The sequence below is a fragment of the Rhododendron vialii genome, chromosome 3a (assembly GCF_030253575.1).
Source record: "Rhododendron vialii isolate Sample 1 chromosome 3a, ASM3025357v1".
NCBI classification, from domain to species: Eukaryota; Viridiplantae; Streptophyta; class Magnoliopsida; order Ericales; family Ericaceae; genus Rhododendron; species Rhododendron vialii.
The window spans coordinates 10,043,974-10,067,247 of record NC_080559.1 but is presented as its reverse complement, the minus strand read 5'-3'; the positions used below and the strand labels follow the sequence as shown (position 1 = coordinate 10,067,247).

General features: G+C 38.1%; 1 protein-coding gene across 4 annotated transcripts; it reads right to left on the bottom strand.

Moving 5' to 3' along the window:
* Positions 1-222: 222 nt before the first annotated feature.
* LOC131318384 (trihelix transcription factor PTL) lies at positions 223-4,466 on the bottom strand. Of its 4 annotated transcripts, XM_058348092.1 has the most exons (4): positions 4,300-4,466; positions 3,744-4,216; positions 532-1,756; positions 223-332 (listed from the first exon to the last, which is right to left on the bottom strand). In XM_058348092.1, exons 2-3 carry the CDS (start codon positions 4,175-4,177, stop codon positions 547-549), a joined length of 1,644 nt encoding a protein of 547 aa, XP_058204075.1. In that variant the 5' UTR covers positions 4,178-4,216; positions 4,300-4,466; the 3' UTR covers positions 223-332; positions 532-546. The 4 variants fall into 4 exon arrangements, with proteins under 4 accessions (XP_058204075.1, XP_058204074.1, XP_058204076.1 ...); XM_058348091.1 differs by having other exon boundaries at positions 223-1,756; XM_058348093.1 differs by having other exon boundaries at positions 223-1,756; positions 3,744-4,165.
* Positions 4,467-23,274: the final 18,808 nt, after the last annotated feature.

Sequence of the window (23,274 nt, the reverse complement as noted above, 5' to 3'; positions counted from 1 at the left end):
CAAAAGTCACCCTAGAACCACACCCAGAGGAAGTCAAGAAACCAACCAAAAACACCATAAGAAATACGAAAGTCTCAAAACAGCCCAACACAGCCTAATACCAAAACAACCTCAAATATATGTTTACCTTAATATCCGTCCATGAGACTCAAAGCAACAATGCATATACATAAACCCTACTTAATCTTCAGTTAGCTAGACAAAGGCCTACTGAAACACAAATCAGTCAAATTAATCTCATATCATGGAAAAACAAAAGTTCAAATCTCTTACCTTTAAATCAATAACCAATCAGTTGCCAAGATCTTCCCACCTTGTTTAATTAAGGGCCCCTTCACACAACATGCTAGCTATGTTCAGATCATAGATTTTGAAGAGGAATTTACAGAAGATCGAAAAAGAAAATTAACAAAGTAAAAAAAAAAAAAAAAAATGAGAAAGCGCATAATTAGCTTCTCAAATTTCTTTCAATTTTGCACTATCCAAATTCCCCCCCAAGATGCAAACACAAAACATTGACAAAATGTTTACCTGATTTAGTGATCATCAATTTCCTCCCTTGCCAATCCTCACATGGCCATAATTTTCCCACAAATTCTCCCCATGTTCATCACTACCAACCAAGAACCTAAAACAGCTATCCGGAATTGCATTTCCAGCGTTTGAATTCGGCGTCGAAGAACCATGATCACTCGGTGCGATTCTTGTTATGATCTCTGGCCTTTGTTCATTGATGATTTCACAATACCCTCCCCCTCCACCTCCTCCTTGATGATAAATTCCTTCATTCCCTTGATAGTAACAAGATCCCCTTGGATAATTCTCTTTCCTTTTCTTGCTAGTTTTCCCAATGTAATTGTTGATCCTATCCCACTTCTCTTTACACATTAGCCCACTCCTATCATACCCAAAACACCCCATTTTCGCCGCGATTTCCTCCCAAACAACCTCTTCTAAACTCCCACTTTGTTGAAACCTTGACTCCATGCCCACCCTCAATTCTATCATCTTTGTAATCTCGCTTTCAGGCCAACTCTCGCCCCTCCAATTCTCATTGGAAATTGTTTCGCTTCCGTTCTCGTTCCGGTGTGTTTCCTCACCTTTCGCATCTTCTTTTCCAGTCAACTTGTTCAAGGCCTCCATTAGAGCCGCATCGCGAGCTTCAATCCACGCTCTCTCGTTAGCCCAAAACTTGTGCTCTCTCTCAACTCTCTCCCTCTCTTGCTTCCTCCACTCTTCTTCCCTCATCGCCCTCTCTTGTTCCTTCCTTTCGAGTGTCTTCATCATCTTCTCCAGCCACTCCTCTTGTTTCTCCATTAGCTTCCGCATTTGCATGTCAATGAAGTCCCTTATCTTGGATTTCCAACTCCTTCTACCCGCCCTCTTCTTCTTGTTCGTTTCATTTCCGTCGGACGAAGAAGTGTCGAATTCGGACGAGTTGGACAAGCTGAGGCTGTGACTATCACAATGCTTTGGAGCCTGGAACAAGGACTCTTGGTTTGGCGGTTGTGCAATATTAGAGTTGTTTGGGTTGTGGAAGTGGAAATTGTTTCCCATTAGATGGGCGTCTGAGGTTGAAATAGGAGTGACATGGTCGCCGTAGAGAGCTTCGAGCTGCCGGAAAAATCTATAGTGTTTGCCGTCTTGTCTACCGGCTTTCCCTTCTTTAGTCTTCTTGTAATACTTGTACAGGTTTTCGAATTTCTCTCTGCATTTCTTCCCACTCCTTTGATACCCATGTTCCTCAGACATTATCCTGGAAAAATTAGTCATAACACACTAGAATTATTTGAATTACAAAATGAAGAAGTACAAGAGAACCCCACAGTTTAAATGACATGGATTGAGTTTCAAATTCATTCTCCTCTTTCTGTTTGCTTTATTGGGTGTTGTTTGACTATTGAAGTTCGCAGACAATGTTTTTTTTTAATAGGCAGAGAAGATTTTATAAATAAGAACTCAGATAAGGGTGCATTGAGAGGTAGAAAACTAGAGGTGAGAATTTTCGACACGACACGAACTCAACACGAAATTAGCGGGTTATGACCGGCCATTTCTGACACAGAACACAAATGTGACATGACACGATAACATGAAAAGCTGAATGAGTCAGGTTTGTGTTGAGAGAATTATAACACAAATACGAGGTGACATGACACAAATATGACACGACGCAGGGTGAAAATTTATGAAAAAAATACAATAACACGAACCAAACATGAAATTAGCGGGTTAGAGTCGATTATTTCTGACACGAAACACGAATATGACATGACACGATAACTTGAAAGGCTAAACAAATCGGGTTAGAATTAAGAGAGTTCTGACACGAAAAAGAGATGACATGATACGAACACGACATGACACGACCCGGTGGGATTTTATATATAAAATGACACGATAATACGGGACGAACCGGACACGAAGTTAGCAGGTTATGGTCAATTATTTCTGACACGAAACATGAGTATGATATGACTTGATAACGCGAAAAGCTAAACAGGTCATGTTAGAGTTTAGAGAATTCTGACACGAATACGAGATAACACAGCACGACACGACGAGGGGTGGGGATTATGAAAGGACATGATAACACGATACGAATCAAACACAAAGTTAGCGGGTTAAGGTCGACTATTTCTGACGCGAAACACGAATATGACGCGACACGATAACACAAAAATCTAAACAGGACAGGGGAGGGTTGAGAGAATTCTGATACGAACACGAGATGATACGACACAACACAATACCCACTCTAGAGAGAACAAGCATCAGACAATGTTAGGGGCTGAAAGCATCCAAACTGTTTAGTCATTGTTTTACCAAAAGTTTTGCTTAAAAATGGAGGGTTCTCAGTTTCAAAGATGAAGTTTGCGTCAGTCCAGGAGAAACATGTACGTGATTTGCACAGAAGCAGATTAGAAAACAAAGAGGAAAATTACACCTGAGACTTTCAACTGAAACTCCACTGTGATGTCACTTTACGACACCAATTTGTAAATCAACAGTGACAAGTTTCTGATCAGAATCTTTACCCCAGAAAATTGAACAACTGAGAAGCAACATTCCTCCTATAGCCCCAAGCTTAATTTTCTAGGGACACGATCGAATTTTCTAGCTAGGGACACAGCACACTGACCACTGTAGTGGGTTTTTGCTCAGATATGTTCTAAGCTAGGGACATGAACAAACACACCTAAATTCACTTACCCTTAATTTTAAGACAAAATTTAAAAGAGAAAAAGAAATTAAGGAGATTTGAGGATTGACAAACGAACTGGTTATTGCCGAACAGCTAAGTAGCTGAAGATCATACATAGTACGTACCAAGATTGGAGAGAGAGAGAGAGAGAGAGAGAGAGAGAGAGAGAGAGAGAGAGAGAGAGAGAGCTAGGGTATGTGACTGTGTAGCTACTAGCTAGAGACTTCCTCCCACAAAGTATTAATGACCACTTTGGTTTAGCCTAACGGGTATTTGCTCGACTTCTCTAAGGAAATTGATCGAACTCCTAAATTAATTCACCTGTCAAATTATTAAATAGAATAAAGAAAGCCTGAGGTTAAGAGGGTTTAATTAATTAACAAACGAATTTCTTCGTACAACATATAACTGTTGGTTAGGAAATAGCAAGTAGACAAAGAAATTAAGAGAGAGAGAGAGAGAGAGAGAGAGAGAGAGAGAGAGAGAGAGAGAGAGAGAGAGAGAGAGAGAGAGAGAGAGAGAGAGAGAGAGATGAGACCTAGAGACTTCATCCCACAAGGGACCCTTTTGATTAGCTTCCTTGAACTTAGAATCAAGCCTAGATCTGATCTCAAGTAGTGTCAAGGTCTCTTGTCTAGGCCACCTTCCACTCCCGCCACCACCACCACCATCCCCAAACCCAACTCCGCCGTCCATCTCCAGCCCGTTCAGACTAGCACCGCTCGACGCCGCGGCTGCTCCCCCTCCTCCTCGTCCTGTTGAATCAGAGGGAAACTCGTGGTGTTGTAGAATCCCCCCATGTGGCTGCTGCACCAGGTAGGGGTTGTTGTGGTGGTGGTGTTGAGATTCGAGAGTCAGGTTCCGGCCGCCGGAGAATAGGTCTCCTGGTGCTGGTGGGATGGCCGCGAAGTGAGCCCTTCCTCCGTTCATGTACTGCCTGAGATCTGCCATGCCTCCGTACTGGTCGTCCATTTCCACGATTTGTGAAAACACTGTTTAGAACTTTAGTGGCTGCTTGCACGAAATAAAAATGAATAAGAGAGAGAGAGAGAGAGAGAGAGAGAGAGATAGAGAGAGAGAGAGGAGCGGCAGACCCGGATCGTGTCTTGGAGGAAAAAGCTTTCAATTTAGGAAGAGGACTACAATGGACCCATCTCTCTTCTCTTTCTGTTTTTTTTTGCAAATCTCTCTCTTCTCTCTCTCTCTCTCTCTCGATGTGTATCGTGTACGAAGAACAGTGCGTGTGTATGTATGCTGATAACCCCATAGGTTTACAAAGCTACTGTGAGCAATTTCCTAAAAAATCAAAAACAAAAACAAAAAGCTACTGTGAGTACAGACAAAGGGCTACAGACTCACGTACAGATTGTTTTGGGATCCGTGGTTTAAGAAAAATGATCGGAGCCCGTAATTTTTAGGAAAAAATATTTATTTAGGATTTTAAGTAAAAAATTCAACTCAATTGTATATTAGTGTAGTGGAGACGTTTACGAAACATTCAATGTTACTTTAGAGTTCAAGCCCGAATTCCGAAGCAAAATCTAATATCTCGCGAATTTTCTAAAATCTTAAATGAACGATTTCAATCATCTTTATGTAAACCGAAACACGTCACAAAGCAATACGTGCTCATATTCTTTTCTGATAGCAAGGTTGGTGGTTGGGAGGGGGAGAAAGGAAAGGATAAAGCATGCAATTATGCTTTTAAAAATGGAACTGTACGTAGTAGGAGTAAATAGTACACGTGAGAGAGAATGATTTCGGAAAAAGAGGCGGATCCCAAAAAAAAAAAAAAAAGGGAAAAAAAGAGAGGAGGACAGGTGTCAAGAGATGAGACGATGATTTGAGTACCAGACGAGCAGTGCCTCTTCCCCTTGCTTACGGTGCTACAGTGCATAGGATCCTGACTTTTTTGACTTCTCTCTCTCCTCATCACCACAGGCACAGTAGTAGTATCACAGTCGACAATTGGAACCCCCTTCTCTCTCTAGATCTCCAAAAGGCGTTTACAAAGTTTTTATTTTTTTATTTTTTTATTACCGGATGTGCAAGCCAGCTTAGATTTACCTCGATTAATTTCAAAATTCTCAAGATAACGACTCAGTGACACCAAAATTTGGAATATTTGGCTGTGACCTCATGCAAAAGCAAGTATTGTTTTTATAGCCCTTTGCAAAAGTATTCAGTATAATAATTCTAGGTACTCTGAAAATGAGCATTTATGGTTTAGATTCCCTGTAATATGAATACGATCACAGTGAATTTGAACTATTGATTCATCTATTCGAGATATTTTTGGGTAATTTGTCGGGGTACGTAGCATTGCTCTATTCAGTATAAACGCTTCTATATCTTTCTTTTCCTTTTCTTTTCAACTGTCGGGATGTTTTGGCCAACTTAAGCATGTACACATCAATCGTTTTCTTTGTTGATCCGATAAAAGACAAATCATCCATGTCAGGATTAAAAGATTCACAAGAGATTTCTCTTTTACGGCTTGGTCACAAAAGGTTGCGAAGTCTCGAACAGGACTTGAGGATTCACAAGGAATATTTTGGAGATGGTGCTGTGCAGCGGTGTGCTGTGCAACGGCTCTCAATCGTTAATTACTGAGATGAGATCTGAGCCGTTAGATGCACGATCCAACGGCTTGGTGGTGCACAGCACGGTACTGTGCACCTCACTGCACAACACCAACCCGAAGTCCATTCACAAGAAATTAATTTCTCAATGTGCAGCTTGGCCACAAGAGGTTGCGAAGTTTCCAACTTCAAATATGTGGGTTTATAGTGGCTTATATATCCCCTTTCCTTTCAATCTTGACAGTAACCACACTCAGCAAAACTTTAGTATTCAACGAAATAATTTGAGCCCATAGATTAACAAAATAGTTGATGGTATTGTTTCACAACAGATTATGCATGGGACTCCAATTACTCTGAACTTACTCCCAATTATCCTCTGTAACAAAATCTTCAAACACATATTGTACAAGCAATTAGTTTTTTTTGGGTAAGTTTTTTATTTTTATTTTATTGTTTGAGTCGGGCCTTAGCTTCGCGCAACAGATTCGACCCGTCTATGCCCGCGATGGTGTAGAAGAGTCTGCGGCTCGAGTTGCTGGCTGGCACCACCAAGCGCGGGCTACAAGCAATTAGTTGGTTCAATATTAGTAATTTGCAATGTTATGTTCTCATGATTTTTGCTTTAGTAAAGTATCTTAAGGATAAAGCGCGCGTATTGTAGATTTTGACTTGTTATGAACCTTTCGATGCAGGATAGTATATATTCCTTTTTATTAATTTATGATTATGAACTTGGTGAGATTTTTCTTTTTTGTTCTTGTTTTTTTGAACGGCTTTCTTTTTTGTTCATACTATGCTAAATTGATCAAATTTTTAATTGGGTAAATTGCCGGCATGACAAAACTTTTACGTATGAAGAAAGCAGACAGTACAAAAGGAGAGGCCAGGGATATAAAAAGCATCCGCACTGATAATAATCAAAAAGAGAAAATGACGGCTTAGGACGTGTTTTGATAATTAATAGTGCCCGCCACGGACAAGCTACATTTGTTAATGCTAAAAATGTCTTTGACATGTATTAATTATCAAAACACGTCCTTAGCCGTCATTTTCCCTAATCAAAATCAATAAAATTTGCAAGCTAGGCATATCATCTTTCACTTTTTATTTCTTTGGGTCAAAAAAATATACTAAAATTTTGTATTTTTAATACAATTTGACTTTTCTTTGTTATTGTTGTACATAGCCGATATAAGTGAAAATATACTTATAACCAAAATAAAATTAAAGTAGACTTTTATATTGCAAAAAATTTCTACATAATTTTGTCACCGCTGAACCGAAATCCTGCGGCCGGTGCTAAATTTTGGCCTATAGGCTATATAGAACAACGGTTAACTATAGACTATAGAGAACAACGGCTACAAAACGCTCCAAACTTTCTGTTGCCATAGCATGCATCTTTCAGGCCTAGCTAGTATGACTTAACTTCAGTTTGGGCATGTTAGTGACCCAATATGATTATATGGCCCTTCATTTAATTTTGGTTTGTAATCCAATACTAATACTAATAAGGCTGAGTTCAGGTAAACTTTTCTTGCTGTGTTTGGATGAGTTTTTGATAATTTTTGGATTTGTTTTTTGTGGTAATGAGTAAAGAGATAAATTAAGATAATAAGTGAAAACAGGGGTAATGAGTATAGAGAGAGAGAGAAATGTGAATAATAATTTGAGATAAGGGTAATGAGTGGAGGGAGGAATAAGAGTAATGATTGGAAGCAGGGGTAATGACTGTTTTTTGAGTTGAATTTTTTTTTTTCCTAAAAAGCAAACAGAACAAAAAGTTTTTTTTTTGTTTTTGTTTTATGTGTTTTGTTCCTCTTTTTTGAATTTTTGTTAGATCATGTCATATTTTTTTGGAGTAATTATCCATGTCAACGAAGGAGTCAAAAAAGGAAAAAAATTATGACTACAAGCGAAAAAAGTTCACTAAAGACGAAAAAAGATCAAACAACTGCCTTTTTTTTAAAAATCTAATGTGTCGTCTTATATGAATTTTTTTCAATATCAGTCTACATTTTTTTTATTTTTCTGATTCCTCTCATTAAGATAAATGATGAATCCAAAAAATTAAATAAAAAAACTCAACAAAAAGTTGCGAAAAGTAAACAAATACCGAAAAAGTTCTAGACAAATAAGTTTACAAGAACTGATCAGCCTAAATTTGCAATTGAAAATTGACTAGAAAAAGAAAAAGAAATTTTAAAAGCAGGGAGAAATTTAGGGCACTATGCTGGAAAAGAGAGAGAGAGAGAGAAGATAAGAAGAAATGGAGCTTGATTTTATTGTGTGGCGAGCCGTAGAAAGACCCATGGTTGCTGAAGTTACTCATCATAAAAAATGAAAACATTGGATTATTTCTCATTATGGGTTTTATAGGAAGCGGGGTCCGTCCTTTTACGGGTTTTATCCCAGTCGTTCGTGTTGTAGAACTTGATAAATACAATATCCGTGTAAAATATCAAGTCGGTCGAACATCCGTAAATAGAAATCGAAGACTATTATTCTCTAAAAAGTGAAGGGCGAATATGATGTTCAAAATACACTTTTAAAACAAATTACATTCAGTCGTGCTGTTAACATCATCCGTTGGATCAACTTCGTATTTTCGCAATAATGTGCAACTTATTGAGCTCCACAACATGAAACGATCAGATCCAAATTTTGGGCTCACGATGAACCCAAAAAACCTAATAAGCAAATAAAACACGTGAGGCACGTTAATTAATGCTCATCACGCAATTCAAGTAGCATTAGATTTTCCAAAATGGTTATTCCGAAGCAAGATAAGCCTTGGGGTGCAGTGGCAGACTCCACGTAACATTTTTGGGTTCTTAAAGGTCGTGAGTTCAAATCTCACCTCCATGGAAAAAATATCATAATTTTCTATTATGTCTACGGTAAAAAACGAAGAGACGGAGAGTCGAACGAACAACCTCGCGACTAGAAGAGGGGGCCTCCTATCATTGAACCACACTCACCTGTGTAGTAATACACATAACATATCACTTTACAAAAAAAAAATAAAATTACATAACATATATAATATTTTTTAATATATTTCCATATTTGGAGGCCCTATTATTCTGCCAAAAATTAGAGCCCCAAGCTAGGCGGTGGTCTGGTGGGCTTATACCCAGAGCCGGGCATGCATGTTCCGAAGCACCCAAAATGATTAGCGATGAAAATTTTATTAGAAGCATTATATTTCCTTATATGAGCATGGCTTTTTGCTTTATGGTTTGTCGTGACCATTGATTGGATGATGTTTCAGCCTTCAGGTATGTGTAGTGTACTGATATCATGGCAGTCGTTTGAGCTGATATAATTGTTGCAGTACTGGAAACCAGATAGGCCTCCTCCTTTTTCTATTACTAGTGTCTTAAGGCCCATGTCTCTGAAACTACCATTTATGGCTAGCTCCTCGGGCCTTAATATTATTATTAATTACCAACTTACTTTACATAACAGCAATCTATATTTTATGCATGATCCGTCATAATTGATGCAGCCGATTGATCAACTTTTATTTCGAATTCAAAAGGACAGAGGGCGTTTTATGAAGTACTGTTGACATTTTGATTTGGGATGATATGTGTTGCGATTAGAGCGTCAGATTGAAATAACCCCACGGGTTAAGGGCCGAGATTTAGGAACTTATTACTCCCTTCGTTGGAGCATATGGTGTGATTAGGCTTCTAGATTAATCGAGGTGTGCGCAGGAGGACTCGGACACCTGAATTATCAAAAGCATCGGGTAGAAATCTTTTTTGTTTTGTCACGGGATATGGTGAGGAGAGAATATTATTTCATAGTGGCTGTAGTTAAATTCTTTAATAATTAAAGACAACGAAATTAGGTGCGAAAGAACCCTCAAAAGGCACATAAAGAACGGTTCACATTAGGGCTACACATGCGTCGGGTCGGGTTTGTACTAGATAATAACGAGACTTGTGTATGCCTAAGCTCGGCCCATTAATAATCAGGCTTCATTTAATATTCTCCAGCCCGGCGCTCTTAAAGTTTCATTTCCCAAGTCCGTCCATCTAGCCCATATTTATTTTTTAAAATAGAGTGTTCAAGTATAAATTAGTCATTCCCACTTTTATAAATTAGAGTTTCCAATCATGATAATTATACTTCTTCAAAGACGAGGGAATATATGTATATGTATACACATTAAAAAAACTGGTATTGTGTATATATATGTATAGTAGTAGCTTTTTTTTCCCTTCTTAATGCTACTTTTTTATAGTATAAATGTATAATGCACGTCATTGTCATTATTTTATCGAGCCAGGACAGGGCTTGATTTTTCGAGACATTCCCAATCCCATCTCAGTAACTAAACAAATTTAAAAACTCAATCCAACCGAACTTGATAGGCCTAAATACATATCCCAAACCCTTAAAAAAACAGGTTGGGTTGCATGGGTTGGACGGCCTAGCCAGCCGATGTGCATCCCTAGTTCGCATATCTAATACTATTTGTTATAAGAAATTCAATACAATTCAGACAAAATTGTAAGATTATTTGGGTGTTTGGTTCCCAAAAAATACCTAATTTCGAAATAATGTATAAAAATATTTAGTAGTCAATTGCAACCTTGTAATTTAAAAGGGACTTCGATATTGTCCTTTTTCAAAATCTAATAATGGCATAAGGTGACGTGGCTAACGGTTGACTTATGTGGAATGAGATCAATTTATATTTTTTATTTTGGCATCTCCACTGGTGTCTTTAGGAGTTTGGAATTTTGAGGTCTTTCAAAATCTAATAATGGCATAAGGTGACGTGATACTCTTAGGCCCCGTTTTTACTGAGAAAAAACACTAAAAATTTAACGCATTTTATCATCTCGTTTTTACTAAAAAAATCACTAAAAATTTAACGCATTTTATTAATTGATTTCCACTAATTTTTTTTACTAACTCAACAACTTTTTCACTCACATATCCATTAAAAACTTTTTCATTATTGAAAAAAACTTGACATTTCTTAAATAATTTATTCACTATCGAAAATACCTTACAACTTTTAAACCACAAAAAAAAAAAAAATACAAAATTTTCACTACCGGATCAGAGAAAAACATGTATAGTTATGACAATATAAGTAGTAGTAATTCGTATGGTACAATATGTGTACTCTATTTAAATCACAATTTTCCAACCCAAATCAGATTTTATGCATTTTATACTGACAAAATCCAAGGATTCTCAAAGTAAATCAGAGGAGCAAACACAAGAATCTAGGGGGTAAAGCTGACGAGGACTCCGAAGTAGATCGACGATGCGTGGACAAAGAGAGAACAAAGGGGGTAAAGCTGGGTTTTAGGCTTTTAGCTCCTTGGTTTTGTAATTTGTCGGTGTAACTTTAAGCGCGTTTGAAGATTGGAAAATTATTGCCGACAGGACCAATGCTACCATTTCTCATATCTTTCGGCAAGCGCACCAGATAGCCGATTGTCTAACCCGTTTGGGTTCACAACAAGAGGAGGAGTTGAATGTCACTAGGAATGTTTCTTTTGCGACTAGGAAATTTGTCTTTGCAGATATCATGGGGGCAAGGATGGAACCAGGGGTTTAATGGCGGCGGTCGTCACGACAAAAATTTTAAAAAATGTAATTATTATATGTGAAAAAATAATTTTATCCCTAACTTATATAATCTCGCCACTGCTAGGTTTTTTTTCTTATTTTTTTATTATACTAATCATAAATCTTCTTCTTCTTTTTCCCAAGAAAGAGACCCAAAAAACTATTCCAAAACTAAATTCAATGGGTCAAAGTGAAATAATATAAATGATGATGTGTAATTAAGGAAAAATAAAAATCCACACTCTAACCTTAAAACAACTTAACCAAAAAAATTAAGGGAATTTAATTATAATATCACTCCCCAAATTTATAATGTCTTTGGGAGTGTGGTTATCAATTTGGAAACTCCATATAGGGATCTGAGGAGTGATATTATAAATTTAGAGAGTGGCATTATTGATGCCATAAATTAAAGTTAGTCTCTTTTCGTACTTCATGTGCGAAAACATCATTTACTATAGTTTTTGTTATGTTATTTTAATTTTTTGTGGAGCCGACGACTATTAATATTGTAATGCGTCTTTTTATTTTTTAAGTATACGTTTCGTCACTGCTAGGCTAAAATTCTGATTTCGTCCCTGCATTGGGTTGGCCACCTTAGAATCTAGTTATGGTTCTTGTTTTTTCTGTTTCTAGGATGGATTGTATTATGGTACTCTATCTTATGACTCGTTTTCGCTAGTTGCTTTATAAAATTTTCGTTTGACCAAAAAAAAAAAGATCGGAAAATTATCTAGAGCGGTGATCGACAACATCAAATGGGTTTTAGCCCTTTCATTTTCGTATTCTCTCATAACTTTTTTTTTTTTTTTGCTCGGCAAAAGAAACATTTTATACAACTCGAAAGAGGTACATCGAGAGAGAAAAAAAAAAAACAGCCAAAGACAGAGCTTGGCTCAACCCAAATTTACAGCTACCTCCAACCGACAGTTGGAAGCACACATGAATACTAGATTACAATCTCAATTTTCGGACACCATTTAAGAAAATCTTGAACTCCTCAACGGTGTAAACCTTGATGTCGAATTTCGCCTTCATCCACCTCACAACTCTTATTTCTCTCATAACTTTTTATCGGTTTCAAAGATCGAAAAACTATCTAGTGCGGTGTCAACAAGAGATGGTTCATGCGCAAAGTTAGTAAATAATTCGATATAGAAATAGTAAATGTTTCCATGCCGGCGTTTTTTTCTATAACTCTCTTAAAATTAATTGGTGATAGGGAGAGTTTCAATTAAGTCTTTTAAAAACATTCGACATCGCACCCGCAAATCTATTTTCAGAGCAGTCGCAGTAAGTGATATTGTATAACCAAATCCATGAGGGCATTTCGAGCCCAGCAGTGCCAGACCCCACAACCTTAAAGTGTGCAGTTCTCTTAAATTTAAAAAATTTCGATATGTAGTGATCTTTATACATATGTACCAATATGTTTCACCATGAGTACTCAAGGAAGTGGAGGGGTAGATATATATACAATAGTTCCAAATCCAATGCACAGGCAGCTGCCAAATGCAAGAACAATAATTGAACTAGCTAGTGGTTGTCCCAGCATGCACTAGCTAGCTAGCTATAGCTATACTTGGGACATATGAAGAAGAGAACACAAATTTCTCACCTCATGTGATTACAAGCAACCCCCCACGTACTGACATGCAGTCTGCATCTTATCTGTAGTGTATAGTACTACACACTACGTGTACCCTTCTCCCCATTCAACACTGCCTTCCAGTACATCTCCCTCCCATGTCTTCTTCCCCCTCGATCCCACCTAGCTAGCTACCTTTCAAATTTCCTTCCATTTTTCCCTCCACCTCCTCTCTCTCTCTCTCTCCATAATGCATGTTCCCATATTCATAGTTGTGGTGCTGAGCTAGCTTTCACTAGAGTCCATATTTGCAATTGGACAGGGCCGTCTAATGGGGAGGCCAAGGAAGCGCGTGCTTCGGGCCCTCAAAAAATGTTAAAAACGAGGGCCCTCAAAATTCTAGAATCCCTATATATATGTATGTATATATGGCCCCAATTTTTTTTTGCACTGAGCATCCTTTACACAAAATAGACCCAATTGAAATTTAGGAATTACAAAATAGGCCTAAATGGTGGAATTACTTATTAGAAAAACTGAGACGATCAAAAAAAAGAAGAAAAGAAACACCTGAGGAGTAATTGGTTTTTTAATGGTTTTTTTTTATAATGGTGGAATTACTCTTTTGTAATGGTTTTTTTATGAGACTTTTTGTAGACTACTTTTGTATGAAAAAAATAGAGAAGCCTCATTCAAGAGGTTCGCTTTCGGCCTCCAAAACTTATGAGTCGGCTCTGCAATTGGACCTTTGATTATGGAGTGGTGTTGGGGTCGTGTGCCGCGTGTCCTATTGAACTTACGAAAATGGACGGGAGAATTGGTTCCTCGATATTAATTGAGGTGCGCGTAAGCAGAGCTGGAAACTTGAGTTAATTAATATGAACGGAATTGATACTTGAAGTATGCAAAGCGACCCACCGACATTTAACCCAATTACTTAACCAAAAAAAAAAAAACATTTCACCCTATTGGAAGGTATACTAATAATTTGCATGGAGAGAAGCTCAATCCAAGGAGATGTGAAGAGTACCGGAAAGGGGCAAAAAAAAAAACATAATATGAGGGTCAAACCTAATTTTCACTTTAGGGATCGTTTTCTTAACTTTTTGTTTAAATAATTTTCACTTTAGTATCCGTCCATTGTCACTATTCTGAACATTACAACGAACTCTATATTTTTTCATTTATGTCATTCTTTTTTTAGATCTTATTAAAATATTTGTCTACACTTAGCTGGTTCGCCCATCTTCTGTTCCGCACTTAGCTTATTGGTGGATGGCTAGCGGGTATAAAAACCTGGAAAAGCATATTTGGGAGTCGTGTTTCTACGCTACTTTATGGTCTGTTTGGCTAGTAAGAAATGATGACTACATTTTCAACAACTCAACAACTCAGGCGTGGGAGGTGGGGGAATTGGTCAAAACTAGGGTCGCAATGTGGATGAAGGCGAAGTTCAACATCAAAGTCTACTCAGTGGAGGATTTTAAGCTTTTCCTAGATTGCGTTCAAAAAGTACATTTGTAATGTAGTTTGAGGTGTGTGGATCCAACTGTCTGTTGGATGTGTTTTCTTTTTGTTGCATTCTAGCGCCTTGTGCTTAGATGTTTTTTCGATGTACCCATTTCGAATTATAAAAAACATTCCGTTTGCCGAGAAAAAAAAAATTTGTCTACACGAACTAGTAAGTAAAAAAAAAAAAACAAGTTACTTGTTGATTCAAATAGAACGATTGTAAAAATTGAACAAATAAACTACACCGTGAGGAATAGTTCAAATTAGCTATCCATTTTTTTGATATAACGTACGGCAGCGATTGAAAGCAATGTGCTCCATTTGTTTCGATGTAAAATATTTTTACAATTACAATGTAAAATGTTTTTTCAAAAAACAAACTTTAAATTTTAATTTTTTCAGTGTTTGATTGGCACATGAAAAATATTTTTCAAAACAATGGCGGTTTGCTGGTTTAGAAATATTTTAATCGAGTTTGCTCTCTCTCTCTCTCTCTCTCTCTCTCTCTCATTTTTGATCTAATCAGGTTGTGAAATGCAAAAAATGGCTTACGACCAAAATTAGAGGAAAATAATTTCACCCCGTTGGTGCAAAATATTTTACATTGAAAATATTTTTCTCATTCTTTTTCTAGCCAAACAACGAAAAATTGGTAAAATATTTTACGTCCAAATATACAAACGGAGCCTAATTTGCCTAATTTTCGTAATTGGAATACATCATTAATGTTGGAAGTAGTGTCTTCTTGTGCGCCCATTTTGGGTTTCTTCGGTCGTCAAATCAGGGCATGTCACAACTCACATGGCAAAACAGCTTCTTGGGGACAATGAAGCTAACAGAATTCATTCCTCAAAATGTCTGCTTCTTGGTAGGGTAATTTATACCAACCTCCCTTGAGGTATTTTTTACACTTGGCTCCCAATGTTTCAACTAATTACACAAGCCTCCTGTGAACGCAAATAACGTAGATTGGTTAGATCGATCACTCTCTTAGTCTTTTGTTAAAATTTGTGGATTCCAAGTTTTTTTTTTTGACAAAAACATACAATTTCATTGCTCAAAAAGAATAGAAAATTGCCCGGAGGCTACAAAATCACAACATACAGAGCTCGTCGTTGCCCCAACCTTTTAAAGAATTTCACCGACCTCCCTTGAATAGGAGTTAGATCTTATCTGTTAGTCTCTTGTTAAAGTTATGAATTCCAAGTTAATAACCTTAATAAAAAAAAAAAATCTGCGTTTTCGCCCGTAAGAAACCCTGGGGAATCCATTTACCAAAGGAATTAAGACCGTTTTGGGATTAAATTAGTTTGAGAGTAAAGTTATTTGTTTGTAACTTTGTTTTTTGGGATTCAAGAAATTTATTTTCTCAACGGCAAAATGGGGGCGCAATAATTTAATGGAAAACTATGCAGGAAAACTGGGAGATACACAAAGTTCTTTTCAAGGTCATTAACTTGGAATTCATAACTTTAGCAGGAAACTGACTGATAAGATCTAACTCTCACTCAAGGGAGGTCGGTGAATTTCTTTAAAAGGTTGGGGGTGTAGTGTATTTGTCAAAAATCTCAGGAAAGACCCATGCATAACAAAAAAAAATAATAATAATAATAGATCAAACTTCATATTGTCGGCGTGGTACTCCCCCTGTCCCTTTTTAATTGACCACTACGATTTTGCGTGTCATTTTTAATGGTTTATATCTATCAACGTATATTATGTTGTAAGTTTTTAAAATCATGGCCTATCAAATAAGATTCATATTACATATTTTTAGTAATATATATTGAGAGATATAGGCAACTGAAAATGGTACGCAAAATCGTAGTAGACATTTAAAAGAAACGGAGTGAGTACTAATTGGTAGGGATGGGAATTTTCAGACACGACCCATTAGCACCGTTAGCACAAGAAATAGGAACCTATTCTGATTTTTTGGAGGATTGATTATTCTGTAGAGTTTTAAAAATGAACCAAAGCTTCAAATATCGACTCCTACATAGCATATCGGCTACTAACTAATTAACGGATTTTCGACCTTCTAGTGCCACTAAACCCTGCTATACCATATCGAAAATTCAAATCCGTATCGGCTGATTCTAGCTACGTATCAATTTTTATTTGATTTTCATTTGATTTTTCGTCCGCAACATAACCGTTACGGCCGCTTCATGTTCTCTGGCACATAAAATAACTTTAAAAAGATTCACGATCGCAACACTCAATTTCCGCTACGTATGAATCGGTACACACCTGTTTAAAACCTTGAGATGAACCGCTGAGATAATAAAAATTTCGGACCCACAGAGTACCTGAACGGGATGTTTCAGTTAGCATGTGTCCCTTTAAGTATGCATCTTTTCTGCCCTGAGAGAAGTTTTCTTTGCCAAATTCTATGAAGCAGAAACCAGCACATATTGGGCACTACGATCCAAACAATGGCACTTAATGCATGCAAGAATCTCACTGCCCCAATGTATATCAGAACCTCTGCTCTGAGTTGTGTGTGTGTGTGTGAGAGAGAGAGAGAGAGAGAGAGAGAGGTGAGGGCTGGTTTTGAAGTGGAGTGGGAGTGTAGAGAGAGAGAGAGAGAGCAGAACGTTCCATCCATGCACGTTAACAGCAGCACGAGTGGACCATTGTCCACGCAGATCAGGTGCTGCAGCGACTGCACCACTGTCCCTGCTCATGCATGTGCATGCATGCCTTGTTCTTGATGATGTAGTACGACCGGTCACATAGAGTCATACTGTACGTTGAAACAGTAAGTTTCTCATATATTAGGACAAGACAACACTGTTGAATTGGAGTTCACTAGTAAGATATTCCTCAGTCTCAAATTACTGTCTATTTTCACCATTTGGGATCTTTTAAAAAATTATTTATATCTTTTAATTTGGACTAATACTTTTTATATTTATTGAACAGAAAACACACACATATTATATTGGAATAGGAAACAGTATATTTTCATATTATCATATGAGCCACAAGTTCTAACAATATTTGATATGGATTTTGTTTGATATATTTCAATTAGTTCTACAATATTATATTTTCAAAATTTTATAAAACATTATAGATCGTGAGATATAGATAATTTTTTGAGTAGCACGGCTGTCCAAAAGGGACCAGCAATTAGGGACAGAAGAAGAATATGTTTTTGTTGGTAATACAGGGTGTCCCGAATCAGCTTGCGCACATCTCGGACTAATCCCTACAAACCATCTCATAGTCATTTCACATGCTTGCACATGGGGGTAAGGTAACCCTAAGAATTATTGAAAAGGAAAATTGAACCTAAAACCTTAGAAATTAATGAGCAAACTCCTAAGTTTCAAGCCAAAATCACTTGGCTAAGTCCTTAGTTGGGGTATCACTAGTATATATTTACATGTTGGTAGCAATACGGAGAGAAAAGTAACCGTGCGTAAAACCATATTTTGTCTGTTTTTTTTAAAATGATTTAAGACTTGATTCAATTATTTTGTGGTCTTTAAATGAATGTCGCTAAAACATTTATTTTTATGATCCGAATTGTTTATTTCTTTTGCTGCTATCTTTTTTCATTATTTTAGTAAAAAATTAAGTTTTTTAGTTTTTTTTTTTTTTTGATCGGCAAAATAATTATTAAGGATACTTGTCAAAGGATACAACAAGTAAGGGGGAAGGGGAGGGGAATCCAACAATTAAGTTATTTAGTTACCGATAAGTATCTAATCAACTATCTTTAGTGTAAAATTAAATTTTTTTCCCCCTAGAATCGGGAATGGCGCGCACATGCCACCTACACCCCATATACCTTTGCCCCTGCAAGACATGTCGATGACATGTCGCATACATATTGGCTGATATTTGTAGATAACTCTTTTCAAAATGTTTTCTCCTAAAAAGGTGATATAATACTAATTTGAATTAATTGCCATATACTCCCTCCGTTGCATAAAGTTGATCCCCTACGAAATTAAGTACAATTATCAAGCTTAAAAATAATATACTTGCTGAAATACGGAGTAATTTTTTATGCCGTTCAAAAGAAATCATTGAGATCTATCAAGCAAGATCTATATTGTCTAAAAAATTATTTTGATAAATACGTTATTTTTAAACTTGAAAATTGTAAATAGTTTCGTAGATGCTTTACCTGACGGGGGAGTAATAATATGCATCTACGAAAGAGATCAATAGTACTAAATACTATATTCTCATCGAGTCTTTGACACGGCATCCGAAAGCTTCGTCCCGCACAATATGCCACTTCTTTGATGCGTTCGTGCTTTCTAGAAACTTACCCGTCGAGCAAATGGAGATGCTTTGATCCATGGATGTTGAAGCTCGAGGCATCCTTCAGACCCGGGGTGCTGTAGTGCACTATCGCTTCGACCTGGGGTGCTATAGACTGTAGTCCACCATCTGAACAATGGCTGTCAAATTCAACCGTCTATTTCGGTAATGAAACACTTGAATTTTAATACAAATAATGGACGACTCGAACTTGTGGGAGCTCAGATTAAATTCAAGTCATTCATGCCGAGATAGATAGCTAGATAGATCGGCCACACTACATGGTGTAGTGAGATGGGTGCACTATAACCCCTTCCCATCAAATAGGGTAAAATGGATCGTAGATTGCTCTTTCTTTGCAGGCCTTATATATATACCTCATTAAACACAAAGAAAAAAAATCGTTGCGATATTTCGCCCATAAAATAACTACTCACTCCGTCCCCATTTTTTAGTCCCAGTTAGTACTTTTTGTTGTCTCAAAAATATTGTCCCACTTCCAAACCAAAAGGGTTTAACTTAATGAAAGTTCTATTTTACCCTTCTACATTTAAATAAGTAGTACTAAATAAAAGTTTAAAAAGCAATGATTGAAAGGTAAAATGGAAAAATATGCTGATTAGACATGGGTGCGTTTTTGGTTGTAAAAAATTTGTGGTTGAAAAGATATTAAGTGTTTTTGATAGTAAATAAATTTTTGATGGGTATGTAAGTGAAAAAGTTGTTGAGTCGGTGAAAAAAATTTTGTTAGTGAAAACGAGATGGTAAAATGCGTTAAATTTTTAATTAGTGAAAACAAGATAATAAAATGTGTTATATTTTTAGTGTTTTTTATTAATAAAAACAGGGCTTGGTTATGTTTCCTTATATAATTGAAATTTTCGAAAAGGACTAAAAAATATGAGCGAAGTAACTAAATAGTACTAGCTAGTAGTTCAATTAGACAGCACGTACTGATGAAGATATTGTGGAAATTCGTGAACATGCAATAAGTGCACGATGATGAGATCAGACGAGATGAGATGAGATGGGATTCCAAAACGTAACGCAGTGAATGATTCCAAAACGGATCGAGGGTCTTTGTTTTGACAAACATGGCAAAAGGGTTAACTTGCTTAGGACGGTTGGATGGGATGGAGCGATTAGATTGGATGTATGGATGGGATTCAAAGGGGACCCAAAAACAGAGAGACATGGTTGCATGCAGCAGAGAGCCTGCTTTGCTTTTGGGGCTTGTACGTGTTGTTTTGTCTGCGTAATATATACTCTCAACCGTCGTAAAAATTAGGAATGGCATTCGGGGTATTCGGGGCGGATATTGACATATCCGTACTCGATTTCCGAAACCGAAAGCCGAAACCAAATCCGTCCCGATACCCGAACGGGGAGGGGAGGAATGAACCGTAACCAAACCAAACGGGGTTCGAGTAATCCCCGAACCGAATGGGTAACCGATTATTACGAGAGAGAGAGAGAGAGAGAGAGAGAGAGAGAGAGAGAATGCAGATCTAGAATCTCTGTAAACTAATCAAGCAACACAACTCATTGACCAACACAAACACCAACTTCAATTGATTAAATAAACGTATATGGAACAGAAATGGAACTTGTGGTTCTGTTACGGTGGACCTCGGTTCTCGGGCTCAGTCTGAGAGACGATCGACAAGACGACATCAGCTCCTTCTTCACCTCTTCGTAGTGATGATGATGGACGGCGAGATGAGTGCCTGAAGTGATGAAGATCGACGGCGACTCGGCGAGAGAGGTGAAGCTGATCGACGGCATGAGGCGAGAGGGGTGAGGTTGATCGATTGGCAGCGTAGGACCTGTGAGGATGACTGGTAGGAAATTAGGAATCGTAGAGAGAGAGAGAGAGAGAGAGAGAGGAGAGGAGAGAAGAGAGAGAGACCCCAGATTGATTTTTTTGCTCGGCACCTCAAATTGATTTTCGCCCCTTTCTTGGCTCTGAGAAGTGAGAACTGAGAAATGAACTAGAGCCCAAACCCTACCTCAAGTGTATGTGTGTGTATATATATATATACAAGGGTATTTTTGTAATTTACTTGTTTCGGTTCGGGTATCGGTTCGGGTACCAGACAAACCATAACCGAACCAATACCCGTTCGGGTATCCAAGGCCTCAACCATACCCGTACCCACGGGGAATATTTCGGTTATGGTTCGGGAAAATTCTTCGGTTACGGTTCGGGTACCCATCGGTTTGGTTCAAATTGCCATCTCTAGTAAAAATGATGATAATTTTTAAAATTTATGTTATTTTTTATTGTTTATATTTTTTAATTTATAACGTTTTTCATGAGTTTGAAAATTTTGTATATTAGAACTACTCGAGAATTATGTGGGCATGCGTGCCTTTTTCTTCTTTTTGGGAAAAAAGATTCCGTTCCCTTCCCAAAGAGAGAAAAATGCCGGTTCGCGGGAGCGCTTTTTAGCTGGACGTCAAGCGCTCGCGAAAATACAGAGTCGCCACTCGGGTTTGAAGGTCCGACACCTAAGGAATCGTATTTCGAAGCACTTGCCGCGCTGATTTGAAAAAGGTGAAGGAATCAGTCCGTCATAACCATATCTGGGTTCGGGAGCCAGGCTACGAGAGGGGAAGGATTTTATGGCACCACTCTCGCCCAATCCGGAGATCGGTATCTACTTATGCATTTGCAAAAGATGTTTGTTTGCGATTCTTTTTGATTAATCAATTCTTTAGCCAATTAGGGCGGGGGAACAGTTAATCGGGGATTGAAACTGTAACATGTTTGCAGGATGTGATAGATAGCATGGATGAACAGTTATTATAGGATGAGAACAGACTGCTGTGGGAGTTTAAACAAATTGGAAGGCTCCTATTTTGGAATGACGTGCGCAGGAAGAAACCAGCATGCACTGAACAAGTCACTGTATGCTGTTCACTCATGCGCGCATAACTCCAAGACACACGCGCGCCGGTGAGCTCAAACCCACAGCTCTTATTCTCAAACCCTCTGGGCTCTGGAAGGACCAGTGCACACCCAGGACAAACCAAGCAGTTCATATAGCAGCATAATATACAGTTCTAAGCAATGTTAAAGGCTAAAAAGCCCTACAAATGAATAAAGCACCCCATAAACAGTGTGGGGACAGAATAACAGCCTAAATCCAAGTTACCCGTGCAAGGCCACTCACTGGTCAGAGGCAGACCATCGTGCGACGAATCCATTTTGGCGCGCGAGGATGCGCCCTGGCGCGCGATGGAGGCAGTCTGGCGAGCGATGGTGCGCCCTGGCGCTGTGTCGCGCGATGGAGCCAGTTAGGCGCGCGATGATGCGCCCTGGCGCGGGATAGTCATGCCTTGGCGCAACCAAACCAGTGCTTGGTTTACACATTTCTGGATTTTGGGACAGGTCTAGAATGATCCCAGTGGTACTCCAAAACAACAGAAACTCATATTGAAATACAAACTAGCAGTTTATACTAAAGAAAGTAGTAAACTGATTTTTATCATACTTAACAGTGATCTACATGAAATAAAAGCATAAAACAGTAGGAAACCAATCCCCACGCGGTCCAACGCGTGCAACAACAGAGTGTCGCGCGCGAGAGTGGGACCGTCGCGCGCTTGTCCTACCACGAGGGTTTTTGAAACCTTGCCAGCTTTAGGACCAGGACTGGTATTGATTACCAGCCTTAGCCCTGCCAGCCCCCTTCAGGGATCAGAACAGAAAATAGAACAAAAGTAAGCTATACCTTTGGTTTTTGAGTTTGAAAGGTGTTGAGCTTTGATCTGTTTGAGGCTTGATTGAGGTGTTTAAGTATTTTGAGGAATGTGAATTTGGAAGAAAAGCACTAGAGCTTGTGCTTAACCTTTCAATTTTTTGAAACTATTTAATGGAAGAACAAAGGGGGATATATATAGGATGAGATAGAGGTGAATCTGGTTGGAAACAAAGGAGTTCAGCCAGTACACGAGGCCTGGCTAAAGTTGCATTGGTGACCAACTGTCTATCTCAAAAAAGGTTGGTTGGAGATTAGTCTGTCGTGCGACGGAGTGAGTCTGGCGCGCGATGGTGTGCCCTGGCGTGGGATGGTTGCGCCCTGGCGCGGACCAGTAGGGTTTTTGAAGTGGCTTAGGCTAGGTTAGGTTCAAGGGTTTGCAAACTCTCAAAGCTCAAACACGCTATCATTCCCAGGGTGTTCTTGATCCATTTCATTATTTGGGAATAAAAAACCGTAAGTAAATTAATCTGGAAGCCCAGATTGGGGTGTCTACAAACTATTAAACGAGATTCATATTAAAAGATGTAAGGAATTAAAATTGTCAAGGTTATCAAAAATTGACATTTAATTTGAGACGGAGGGAGTATGAATCTGAATCTTTCATTTCTTTTCATGAACCTAGAGCATTAAACGAGCCAAGCTGAGCTTGTTAAGCTCGAGCTCGGTTTGTTTACTAAATGAGCCAAAAGATTGAGCTCGAACCTTAACAAACTAGGCTTAGTTATTTACTAA

What these genes read in the sequence shown, in the direction of transcription:
- LOC131318384 (XM_058348090.1), bottom strand. Translation starts at nt 4,177, where the DNA reads ATGGACGACCAGTACGGAGGCATGGCAGATCTCAGGCAGTACATGAAC. An exon ending in TTGTGGGATGAAGTCTCTAG is followed by an intron (nt 1,757 to 3,743) that starts GTCTCATCTCTC and finishes TAATTTTTCCAG; the next exon opens with GATAATGTCTGAGGAACATG.